This window comes from Phaenicophaeus curvirostris, chromosome 12 (genome assembly GCF_032191515.1).
Source record: "Phaenicophaeus curvirostris isolate KB17595 chromosome 12, BPBGC_Pcur_1.0, whole genome shotgun sequence".
NCBI lineage: Eukaryota > Metazoa > Chordata > Aves > Cuculiformes > Cuculidae > Phaenicophaeus > Phaenicophaeus curvirostris.
Window position 1 is genome coordinate 17,271,871 of NC_091403.1, and position 13,044 is coordinate 17,284,914.

At 39.5% G+C, this 13,044-nt stretch overlaps 1 protein-coding gene across 1 annotated transcript in view; it reads left to right on the top strand.

The window, feature by feature from the left end:
• The window catches only part of PRTG (protogenin), an 89,621-nt gene that overhangs the window by 27,010 nt on the left and 49,567 nt on the right, over window positions 1-13,044 (top strand). The window contains exons 3-5 of the mRNA XM_069867040.1: window positions 11,187-11,331; window positions 12,317-12,450; window positions 12,751-12,888. Of these exons, the coding sequence (XP_069723141.1) occupies window positions 11,187-11,331; window positions 12,317-12,450; window positions 12,751-12,888 (417 nt within the window). The remainder of the gene's footprint in view (window positions 1-11,186; window positions 11,332-12,316; window positions 12,451-12,750; window positions 12,889-13,044) is intronic.

The window sequence follows — 13,044 nt, forward strand, 5'->3', positions numbered from 1 at the left end:
TTTCAAGACTATTTGTGAGGAAAACCTCCTGATTTTTCTGAGGTATTGGCAGTACAGATTTAGGGCTAAACACACAGTTAATTTTTCTGTCGAGTTTTCATACTGCCAGCACAGTAGGTCTTCTGTAGATACTTGGGCTTTCTGTCTTGTGAAAAGACTCTCTGCTAGCTCTGGATCTGCACGTTCCAATGTTTGTGGAGAAAGGGATTAACAAAGAATCTGAAAAGTGCTGAATGTTTCTGTATGTAGAAACATGAACTTAGGTGCCAACCAAGCCTTGCTTTGCAGTAGTGTTAATTGTAAAAACTGTACAGCTGGTTAAAAGGGCTTTTTAAACTGTCAGGATACTGTGGTTTAAGGAGTCTTTTTATTTGTCTAACACTAGGGTTTGCTTGATTCCATCTCCCTTGGTTTTTCTTCTTCCTTCCTTAACATACGTATTTTTTGTTGTGTAATAATCTGAATTAGGTCCTTTTTTTTGAGGGGTGGAGGATGTGCACATATGTAATTTTTTATGTTCAACCTCTAGGTTTCCCCAGAAAATCATATTGGGAAATGAAATGTCATACTCACTGATGGCAGACTAGCATGTTTCTGTCTTGCAATCTTGAGTCTGTATCCTATCCTCTTTCTAAGAGTGAGATCTTAGTAACCAGCTTGGCACAACAAAGGGAGGGGTAAAAATTAGTGCTCAGATATGAAGGAGGAAAACAAAACAGAAAGGTGAAATGAATGCCCTTTAACAGGGATGAGCACAGTTCCAGACAATTCAAGTGAATACTGATTTTACAGTCATGTCTAACAGTTTAGTGTTAGTACCTCATTAAAATCATAGAATCATAGGATAATTTGGGTTGGAAGGGACCTTAAAGATCATCCAGTTCCAACTCCCTGCCATGGGCAAGGACACCTCCCACTGGATCAGGGGCTCAGAGCCCCATCCAGCCTGGCCTTGAACACCTCCAGGGATGGGGCAGCCACAGCTTCCCTGGGAAACCTGTTCCAGTGTTTCACCACTCTCATGGTGAAGAAATTCCTCCTTGTGTCTAGTCTAAATCTGCCCCTCTCCAGTTTATACCCATTGCCCCATGTCCTATCACTCCAAGCCTTTGTAAACAGTCCCTCCCCAGCTTTCTTGCAGCCCCTTCAGGTACTGGGAGGTCACTCTAAGTTCTCCTCGGAGCCTTTTCTTCTCCAGGCTGAACAAGCCCAACTCTCTCAGCCTGTCCTCCTATGGGAGGTGCTCCATCTCCCAATTGGGGATTAATAGCAGCGATCTCCTTGTTGCACGTTAAAAGGTTTTGGCTTTATTTGGGGTTAGACGGTACAAGGTGCTGTTCTAGGAAAAGTGTTCCCAAGCCATCAGTGAGGTGATGGCTTAAAGACTGGTTTCTCCAACTGTGCCAGTTATACTATATATACGTACCTGTATGGGTTTTAAAATTGCGGTGAACTGGTTCATTAATCCTTTATAATGTATGTTATTTTTGGAAGGTAAATTGTCTGGAAAAGCTTGTTTGAAATGTTAATAAAGGTATTTGAAGTCATAGGTCCACACTGCCTTTCTGGGAGTTCAAGTGTGGTTGGGCTCAATACTGTGGATCTGTGGATACTGGTGTTGGAGATAAAACTTGTAAAGAAGTCTTCCTTGTGTATTAGATAAAGATAACGGGCAGTAGTCTGCTCTTCTCTCCTGCAGGTGTGTGTGTGTGTGCAGCTTAACAGGATCAGTCATTATTCTCTTCTCTTTTGTACTACCAGTGTTTCTAAGCATGCAAGTGAGAACAGGCATCTTCAAAGCCCTAATTTGTGTATAAATTAATCTGAGGAGCGGCATAGGATGAGTTTATGAACACTGCAGTCTCCTCCCTAGTTTTAGATTTGGGGGAGAAGAGGACGATTGGTTGGTTATTTTATTGCTCCCAGTTGCTGCTTCTTAGACTGTCTCAACTCATTGATACTGCGTTGCGTGTGATAGCATTTACTGCCAGGGATTGATACGGGGGGGGGGGGGGAAATACAATTTAAAAATTCCCATTTAAAAAGTTAAGCACCTGATATAGTGTTATCCAGAATTTTCATTATGAGTTCCTAACATCTTGCGGTTATATCAACAGCTGGTATGATTTATTTGATTTTACTTATTTTGTGAGGCTTCTGATTTTTTCCGAAAAAGAGAGTAGTTTTTTTTCCTACTGAGTTTAAATATTGTCTTTCTGGCACTGTATACATCTTTGATTATTAATTAGGAATAAGTATTTTAAGCTAAAATTTTAAGCAGTAGTCATATAACAATATGCAATTTCAGAATATTTGTTTCAAATGCAAGGATGTAGAAAAAGTGTATTTTAGCTAAGCTTATTTTCCCAACTACCCTCTCAGAAATTAAAAACAATAGCTAGCTTTAGTCACATTTACGATTTATCAGAAGAGTTACATCTCTGGTAATTTCCAAGAATGCCAGTATGTTGGTTGAATTACCTTTTTTTTCCCTCGTATAGTGGTCAGAATCAACTGACACTTCTCCTTTGTGCTTGAAAGAGCCAAAAGTGTTCTGAATGATCTCACTTACTCTTATAGGCAGACTCGTTCTGTCTCAAACTCTGTTGTTTGCCTAAATAATAGCAGTTAAGAGGAGGAAGATATCTGTGCAGACCATGAGTGAGAGCAAGAGAAGAGAAAGTCTTTGCAGATGCTTGTGTTTATGAGCTAATCTATCAGAGGTCTGTAGTTCAGAAGTAAATATTTCTGATGCTGGGAGTGGTCAGGAAGGCTGGAGGACTGATGCTTTGGTCCTGAGTTAACATACACTGTTGCATTTCAAAAAAGAGCAAGATAAGATAAAATCAAGGCAGATCCTTGGACTTAGGGCCCTGTAAAGGAGAAGACTTTGCAAGAAGCAAAATCCAACAAGTAGTCTCTTCCTCCGTTGTGTGTGTGTGGTTTTTTTAATACTGTCTTTTTGTTTTCTTCCAATTATGTTGGATTTTATCCAGCTTGATGAAGAGGATGTCAGATGATTTGTTCCTCAAATGTTTAGCTCATAATTCTATGAAGACGAGTTATTTAGTATGGTGCTGCGGTCTTCGTCTGATCACAGCTTATCAGTAAAACTCACTTTTCTCTTGATCTTGTCTCCTGCTGCTGCAGCTTTAGCAATGCTTCCACTGTGATGACAGTGGATTGTTGTCTGATTGCTTTCCAGAATGACTTAAAATTTCACATCTGCTTGTACATAAGTACAAGTAAATTTTTTTTTTTTTATGTAAGCAGTCCAATCAACTACAATAATCCTAACAGGGACTTCAACATAGTTATAATACTTCTTCAGTTTTCTCTCTTCTTCTGTGCTATTTTTTTTTAATTTTATTTTCTTTAAACAGAGGAAATTGATTCATTGGGTGAAGTCAGGATGACACTCGGCAAATTTTCTCTCACAATCCCGGTCCTACTAATGTCCCCAGTGACCCACAACACTGCACATTCTGAGTTTTTGCAGAGCAGACAGTGCCAGTGATCTAGAGTTACCCAAATTGTCCGTGGTGGTTTGCTGAGAAGAGATATAATTTGAACAAAAAAAAGTCAACTGGAATCTATAAGGAAAAGCTGAGCATTATAACCCTGTTCGTCGGATATAACTATGTTCAGGATGGTAGTCCTGCTGAACGATACCTGAATTAATGAAGAGGAAAAGAGAGATATTCAGACAGGAGGCTACAAGGAAATTATACCAGGCCATGTATTTAGTGTTGGTCTAGCAGCCTAGTGGTTACTGTTTTTTTTTTTTGTAAGTGCATCATGATACAGGGAATTGTAAGGACAGGTTAGAGCAAGAACCTTAAAGCGATCCCTGCTAGAATTTAAGAGTTCTCTTATGCTCGTACTTTATAAGAGCATGTCCACTATTTTATATTCCTATTTAGTGGTAACTGAAGATATTCAGAACCAGTTGGGAGATTCTTGGTACTTTGGTGACTTCATTGAGAGGATATTGTATTGATTTATATGATAAGGCAGAGGAGATGTTTGTCTCATAAGTAGAATGGAAGTTATACTTTAAATCAGACCTGTAGCCACATTTCCTAGTGAACCAGGTGCAGCAGGTTCCCAACCCCTTTTGTAAAATGCGTGTCCTCTTAGATGACATTTACAGACTTTGTGCTTCTGCGTGAACTGATGTATAAGCTGCTTCCTTAGCTGCTTACGAAAACCACAGCATTTTAAATGCCTCGAGAGCTGTCATCTCTGCATCCTAGAAGTCATGTTTTATGAGAATCTGTAGTTGTCTGGAGAGATTTTCCTTGTGTGGTTAGTATTCCATACTGTAGTATGGAACTATGATCATTGTATGTTGTCTGCCAAAATTTGCTTTAGGATTTTTTTCATTAAAACTAATAATTTTAAATTGAAACACAGCAGATTATAACCTACTTCATAATTAAAAAAAAAATAATCCAGTAATACTTTGCTTTGAAAGATTTGAATTCCCCTGTGCACTTTGCGTTTGTTCTCTTTGCATGATGCCTTTCAAAAAAAAGCAGTGGGCATTTGCAGTCTGCAGCCTATCCTGATTAAAGACAGTCAGGGTGGTTTTGGACTGAACAGTTTAGGTTTGCTTTGCCGTAAAACTTACCTCCAATTCAACCTGCTTTCAAATCCTGAATGTATAATTTTAAATGAGCAGGTTGATGTTTTGTTTTTAAAATCCATAGGGCTGTTCTCCTCTTTGCGATGTGGTTAAACGGCTAGTGAGGCTCAGAGGCTCTGTCTTGTACCTGCTCTTCATCTTGTCACTTTTTTTCTCTGAAATAAGTTTATTGAGTCACTTGAGAAGAGTGGAGGTGTGTAAGGATGGTGATAGAGCTATTGAAATGCATCAGCTGCTGAATCACAGGTGTACAAACTGTTGTCAAGCAGAAGTGTTTGCAGGGGAGGTTGAGGTGGCATCCTCAGGTGTCTAACATGCCTTAGGGGATGGTTGGCTGACTGACATCGTGTTCTGCCATGGATGCTCCTTCTGGTTATGTTCTAGCTTCATTATCTTATCTCCAGAGATGTTAGGGGCTGTGGTTGTAAAACGTGCTACACTGGTAAAACCCTGAAAAGCAAAGAAGATTTAAAGAGAAGTTGAGGTGGGAGGGGGAGGGCTGGAAAACTGAAGAGCCTCTTCATTCAAATCTACTCTGAATTGGCTTATTGCCTCGGGAAAAAAACAAACCCAAAGAAAAACACTAATAGATTCTAGGTGTTTCTGAAGGACAATATTGTTTTTGTTGTGAAAAAAATCTTGACTGTAACATTTGGTTTGAGGAAGGTGGCAGGAGCAGTGGTGCTGCCCTCAGGCAGGTAGGTAACAGCCCAGGTACCCCTTTTGCTATCTAATCTGTTTTCCTTTACCAACCTCACCTGAACTTCCCCTGCTTGAACTAAAACCTATTCCTGCTTTTTCTCTTGTTATAGTTTCGTGAGAGTCATGGCTCCCTGTCCTTTCTAAGATCTCCTTGGAATATTTGTAACACAGTTACTTCTCTTTGGTTTTCTTTCCCAGGACTAATCAAGTCCCAGGTCTTTTAATATTCCCTTACAGGTCAGGCTCTGTTTTCTCCTAAAATCTTGCATTTTTATGACTCACATTTTAAAAATAATAATTCTAGGCCAAACAACATTTGTTTAAACTTTTAAGGATTAATATAAGAAATCATTGTGTGTGTGGTAGCACGGAGTTCCCATTCCTGGGGTAAACCCTTTTCACTTGCAGATGTGAAAAGCTTTACCCATATCACTCAGTTTGTGTGACATTCGCCTCTGAAGTGTATGTACAAAGCAGAACTTGAGCTCCCAAGTACTTTATTTGATTTTTGCCAGCATCTCCTGGGAAACTCAGCAAAGATCCACCCATGAGATCACTTGATGACAGCTCCATCTCTGTGTACTCCAGCTGTTTCATCAGAAATGGGGAGAATAGCTGTGTCTGTAGTCTTGCTGCATGTCTGGAGCTGTCAATACTCATATAAAGGTTATTTCCAATCCAGACCCAGACCAGAGTGTGCCATTTGAATAGCAAATAATTAAAAAATATGTATGCATATGCCAAAAGGCATGACAGAACTTTCATTATGTTTCAAGCCTTGCTCCTGCAAGGGCTGAGAAGTTTGTGTTACACTCCAGGACAGTATGTGCAAGTTGGCTTTGCTACCAAAATCTGATACACATGTCTATTTATTGCATTTTTAAACACAAGTTCAACAAATGGCAATATGCACTTGGGTTCTTCCTTCTTCCCACCTGAGCACCTCATCTATCTCCTGAGAAACAATGAAGTGGTCAGTATTGTGTGCTGGAGAGTTTCTCAATGTTTCCTGCATTCTAGTTGCAGGAAACCCAATTCTGTGCTATTGTTTCAGTTCAGGGAGTAATTTCAGTTTAGGGGTTTTATCTTCCATTCTTTCAGGTGCAGTTCAGTCTTGGGCTAGTGTCAGCTCTGGTGAAACCAGCAAGCTTTAACATTAAGAAACATGTAGATTGTTGGGATTTTTTTGCCTCTTAGAGCAAGTTCATTCATAAAGTCACTTAGTGGTACAATGTGTGTGAATAGAAAGCGCAGCAAGTAAGGGAACAAATCACCTGGACTTGTGTTTGAAGGAGCTTCAGGACTTCGTTTCAAGGGTGAATGAAGTGGGTGTGCATTGTGTTTCTTTTTGGTTTGTTTGTTTCTCTCTTTTTTTTTTTAATTAAATTTAAAGAGTGCTACTGTATTTCAACAAACAAAAGATGTGAAGGGTCAACTTCTTAAGTTTTACTTTTTCTTGCCTTACTTAAATCTATGTGGCCAGCAGGTCAAGGGGAGTGATTCTGCCCCTCTATTCCTCTCTTGTGAGACCTCATCTGGAGTATCGTGTCCAGTTCTGGAATCCTCAACATGAGAAGGATATTGGAGCTGTTGGAACAGGTCCAGGGGAGGCTACAAAGATAATCTGAAGGCAGGAGCACCTCCCATACGAGGACAGGCTGAGAGAGTTGGGGTTGTTCAGTCTGGAGAAGAGAAGGCTGCGAGGAGACCTTAGAGCGACCTCCCAGTACCTGAAGGGGCTACAAGAAAGCTGGAGCGATAGGATGAGGGTCAATGGGTATAAACTGGAGAGGGGCAGATTTAGACTAGGCATAAGGAGGAATTTCTTCACCATGAGAGTGGTGAGGCCCTGGCCCAGGTTGCCCAGGGAAGCTGTGGCTGCCCCATTCCTGGAGGTGTTCAGGGCCAGGTTGGATGGGGCTTTGAGCTTCTGATGCAGTGGGAGGTGTCTCTGCACGTAGCAGGGGTACTGGAACTGGGGGATCTTTAAGGTCTTTTCCAACCCAAACCATTCTATGGTTTTATGTAAACCTGTTTAGGTGCATAATAATTTTTTTTGCATGCTTGCAGGATAGTATTTAACCCATGTATGGTGCAGGAGACACCAGCAGTGTTTCTCTAATATTTAATAAACGTATGACAGCAAGTTTTTGAGCCTGTGGGTATTTGCCGCAGTGGTAAATGAGGGAACTCATACCAGAACAGAACTCTGATTTCTCCCTTTATTGGACAGAACTGTGTTTTTTGTGCCATTGAAGATACTCATACTCAGAAGTAGGTGTACGTACACGTTCCAGTCACATAAATTGCAGAAAATTATGAAATTAAATAGAGTTTCTAGCTGTTGTTTTCCTCTTCTGTAAGCAGTGTTTAGTGTCTTGTGTAAAAATGGTGGAAGCATCAGTTTCCTGGAGTAACATTAATTGTTTTCTTTTGGCTATAAATCTGGGAACAAAATGATTAAATAGACTGGAGAAGAGAGGGGAACACTCAAATAAAAAGGCACTTACATTTATTGTGTTTTGCCGGGTTGTTTTCACGAATAACGTATGTCTCTTGAGACTTTGTTTCTTATCCAATTTATAGAGCTCTAGGCTCTTAACAGCGGTGCTTTAACGACTTTTTCTTGGGGTTCTGAGTTGGTATTGGCACTTGCCATGAAAACAAGCCTGTTACAAAGAGGTCAGGTTTCACGAGACAGGAACAGACTTGTAAAAACAGATTTTACTGGAACAAATAAAGTCAGAATTAAGAAGAAACCAAGGATGTGCATAAAGAAACAAGATGCAGAAGGAGCAAGTATTGAGCTAAGCTGATAAATAATGTATAAATTTAGATGAGAGATGAGTAGGGATTTTTTTTGTTTTTAAAACCACATTTAGCAACATTAAAGGAGTTTTTCTGAAGGTTTTGTGCAGTTCTTCATAGTTCTGACTTTTGCTATCTTTGAAGATTAATTTTCTGAGGAAATGCGTTGTTCCTGTTCAGGTGGAAAATGTTCCTTTATCAACTTCAATTAACAATTTGCATTGGATTTTCTAAATGAAATAGCTGACTCTTTGCTTGCTATCATGATGACTTTTTGTGTTCTGTGAAATACTAGTTTTCCTCCGTTTATTTTGTAGTTCTTGAGTCTTGCTTCTGTCTTTAATCCTCAGCTGTAATGTACTGAATGCATGGAACTAAATCATTGTTTTTATTTACATAAATGAAAACCATATATTGTGTTTTGGTTGTCTCACTCTGTCCCTTTAAAGAATCTTACCAACAGAAAATTCCGGGTGTGATTTTATAGCTCCTAAGGAGATGAAACTTTCGGAGGTGAATAAGAGTTTTGTTTCAACAAGGCGGTTACCTTCCTGCCTTGTTAAAATGGTCCTTCCTTATGCTGCTTTCTTATGCAGCTCTGCTCTGTGATGGATCTGAAACTTGTGTTACGTTGATTTGCGGTGTTCTTATTATCTATGCTGTTATTACATTCCTAGAGATTTTATTTTGAAAGCTGAGTAGACTGTCCTGTTTGCTTTCAGTAAATAAATGAAGAATGCGAAGCACCATGTTTTCTGTTAGAAAATCTGTTAAGAACAGTATTAGGGAAATACTATTCTGACTCCAGGTGGAGACACGTTTTATGTATGGGGAGGAGTTAAAATGAAGAAGGAGGGAAGGGAGGAAGTAAGACAAGCCTGGATGCTTTTATTTATTGTTCCCCCCTGCCTCTGTGGTGGAAAAAGACAGGAGAGGTGGGCTGCATCAAATTCAGTGGAAAGCAAATCCAGAGTCATGGGGACCACCTGGTGTCTGTGCAAGTTATTTGACTTGCACTGAGTCTTTCTGTTCTCTGAAGCTGAACTTCTGTAGGTAGGCAAAGAACTATTAATTCTCTTGTTTTTTCTCTGATGATTCCTTAGTAATCGGAAGAAAATCTGCTTAAGGAGGGGACTGTTTTCCTGTCTCCCCCCCCCCAGGCTTTAAATGTAAGACTTCTGTTGTAATGTCTTTATGCTACTTGTGGGTTTTTTTGTTTGTTTATTCTTGAAGCTGGTGCTGCTCAAAAGTGAGAGAACAAGAAGTGGATCACAGGGAACTGGGTTAAATTCTGCTGGTGAGAGAGGCTAGTTCTGTCTGCAGTGAAAGTGGGCAGAGAACAGACTGCAGAGTGTTCTGGGGCTGTGGGACCCACTGCCAAAAGCATGGGACTGGCCGTAAAAGTGGATACCAGGAGCATCTCAGCTTGTGTCCTGGGACGCAAACTCACATTTCAGGTGCCAGACCTGGTTTCCAACAGCCGTGACGCTTGGATTGAGTGGCTACAACTGCTCTCAGGTGATTTGGCTGCATAGGGTGGTTCAGTTGTCTTGTTAATCACAATCTTTGGGAGGTCTGTTCACAAAACTGCAATGCTTTAACTCTGCTGGTATGACTAGGAATGGTCACTCCTGTAGTACTGGTGCAACTACAGGAAAGCAGTGCGAAGAAAGGATTTATTCTGATGCGGGAAGTGAAATAGGTATTCTAGTAATAGGAATCTGTAATGTTATATGGTTAGGCCCATACTGGGAGTTAATTTGTGCATGGAGGGGAAAGCAACCAAGTCGTGTCACTTTTCCTTCACACTCCAATATTTATCTATTGATGTTATGCAGTAGTAAAATGATGAGCAGTGGGTAACACTCATTATAATGCCTGGTGTGCATCAGTACTGTATTTGTCCTCTATGCAGAAGGGTATTGTTGAAAACATGTTAGAGAAAATAGCATGAAAACCCATTTCAATTAATAAACAAGTAAAAGAGAGGAGTTTTTTCAACACAAAACTTGAATGCTAAGAGATGGCTGAGGTACTAATGGTGATTTATCTATTAATATAATTTTTCTGTATAATAATACGAGAGTAGAAATTTGAAATCTTTGTTGTTTAAAGAAACAGATCAGTACTATTGAGATTCTGCAGAGATTGTTCCCTGTGCAGCTACAGGGGGTGGAAGTGTGTGTGGAGTTATGTGTTGTGAGTTATCCAGAAGGAGTTGCCTCTGAAGAGCTGTTCTTTCTGTTAATTGTGTCGTAAGTAGAAGTAAATGGAGCAATTAATTAGAGGGGTTTGTATTTCCCTTTCCATTTGGCTTTTATTTTCTGAGCAAAGAAATCCAACTACTGATGAATCTTTTAGGTGTCTGTTAGCTGGAAGGTAGTTATTGATCTGCCACTTCAATTGGCTCGATTTTGTGAACTCTGTAAATATTAGATGCTTGAAATGATATTCATGCGCTGTGCTTCAGACGTTCACTCAGTGACTGCTTGGACTGTTGGGATGAATGTGTCCTTACATGATTAAAGTTATTTTGAGATCTTCTTTGTTTTGATTTCTTATCAAACATGAACTTGTACACTCTCCAAATGCTTTTACTAAAGTGAGTATAATTAAAGGACTAAAATATGACTGTCGAGAACCAAACATTGGGTTTTTTTGAAGTATTATGGTGTCAGTCCCAAACTAGTTGAATTGACATGAAGTTCAGTAGTTTCATAATTGATATGCTTTCCAGCTACATGCCAGTCAAGTTGTCTGCTTAATTCTATTTGAGAGTGTCATTTTCATTTTCATTGAAACATTTTTTTTTTACCAAATTAGGGTAAAGCAAAGTTATCTTATATAAACCCTCAGCCAATGAAACCATGCTGATGAGCAAAGTTGACAAGGTAATTAGACCTGTCTTTCTTTGTCTGTAGATGAGAGGACTATTTCTGGGTATTTTTACTAGTTGATCTTGAGTTTGGTATAGCTACCAATCTTTCCTCGCTTCAGTTTTTTGAACTCAATGTTCTCTTATTTTTAGCTATTTCTGCATTTGAAGTCCAGCCACTTTCAACTGAGGTCCAAGAAGGTGGAGTAGCTCGATTTGCTTGTAAGATAACAGCAAACCCTCCTGCCACTGTGACCTGGGAAGTGAATCGAACAACTTTACCTTTAGTCATGGACAGGTATGGAGAGTTACATGTTTTACAATGTCGTTTATTTTCTGTGACAATTTCATGCCTGCTACAAGAAGGAAATCTGAATAGTTGCAATGCGATTGCATAAAGTTCTATTTTTGTACTAGGTCAGCTATTAATATAGCTAGTAATAATAAAGTTATCAATGGATTTTAAATAGATGTCATGATCAGAATCATCCACTATTTTCTACACAGCAATCATTGACCGATGAGTTGTCATCAGAGAGTTTTATATACAAGTCATGTTCAGGAATGGAAATTGCTGTGGGTTACGGCATAGATGGACTTTGGCTGTGGGAGTGATTTGAACTAGTGGGGTTGCTTTCACTGAAAAATTGGTGTTGAACAAATTTCCCTTAAAGGGTCAATAAAGAATTATATGTACAGAAAATTGAGTTAAAACACTTCATGCTAGGGAAATTCTGTGCTGGGAGACTTTTCGTGAATTGATTAACTCGAAGCATGCAGTCTACTCCTTGCTAGCTTCTTTCTCTGTCCAGATTTCATTTGTTAAACCTACTCCCATCCTTCTTGACACATAACTTCTGTTGAACGTGTCTGAGGTACCTAGGATGCAAAGGAAGGTAGAAAGAAACATACAAATTGAAAGCATAGGTGGGTTCAGGGAGCTGTATCCTGGTTGTATATCAGAACTTGCTACCAAAACCCCAGAATAGTATGACTATAGTAGCTGACTAAAGCAAGTTGGGATGGCTGCCTCTGAGGGTGAGAAAGATCTGCTCGTTGAAAATAAATTCTTCTGCTCTCATTGTGGTGCTAAGGGGAATCTCTCCCGTAGTTCAGAAATGCAGGGAAGTGTGTCATGTACATAGAATATTTTTGAGTCTCCAGCCTGCTGTTCCCAGGTCAATGTAGCAATGGCTGTTTGTAAATCAAGTAGTTAATTCCATGATGGTGTTCACTGGCTGAACATTTATCTACATTTCATTTTTTTTATATTTCTGTGACAGGATAACTGCTCTACCTACAGGAGTTCTGCAGATCTATGGTGTTGAACCAAAGGATGCTGGGAATTATCGATGTGTTGCCACAACAATAGCCAATAGACGTAAAAGCACTGAGGCAGTGCTGAGTGTTATCCCAGGTACTCACCATGTGAGGTTTTTTTCAGTGATGCTACATTCTTTTTAACATTCTAGCAAAAATGCTTCTATGCATTGAAAAGCTGTAATTGTCTTCTGAACCGTTCACCCAAATGATAATTTTGCTTGCTTGTATTTTGTGGCTAAAATATTGTTCAGTGTAAGTCTCAACAACTACTGAAATAAGGCTTTGGTGTAAATTTAGTTTTAAGCACCCTTAAAAAAAATCGTGGTTTATTTCATATTTAATTGAGTTTTTATTTAATTGTTCTAACTTTTTTTTTTCTTTTCTTCCTCCAAAGCCTCAGACTTGAAGCCTTTTCACAAGCCATCTATCATAGCTGGTCCTCAAAACATTACGGCATCTCTTCATCAAACTGTCATACTGGAGTGCGTAGCCACAGGGAATCCAAAGCCAATCATCTCATGGAGCCGGTTAGGTAGGTCTTAAAATTACAGCATACAGCCTTCAGGCTGTGGAGAGGAAGTGAAATTGGAAAGAAAGGATTTTGGCAATTACTGTTGTGAGGCTTCATGTAGTAGGTAACGATTAGTAGGTAAGGGTAGGATAAGCAAAACACCTTTTAGTTGCATAC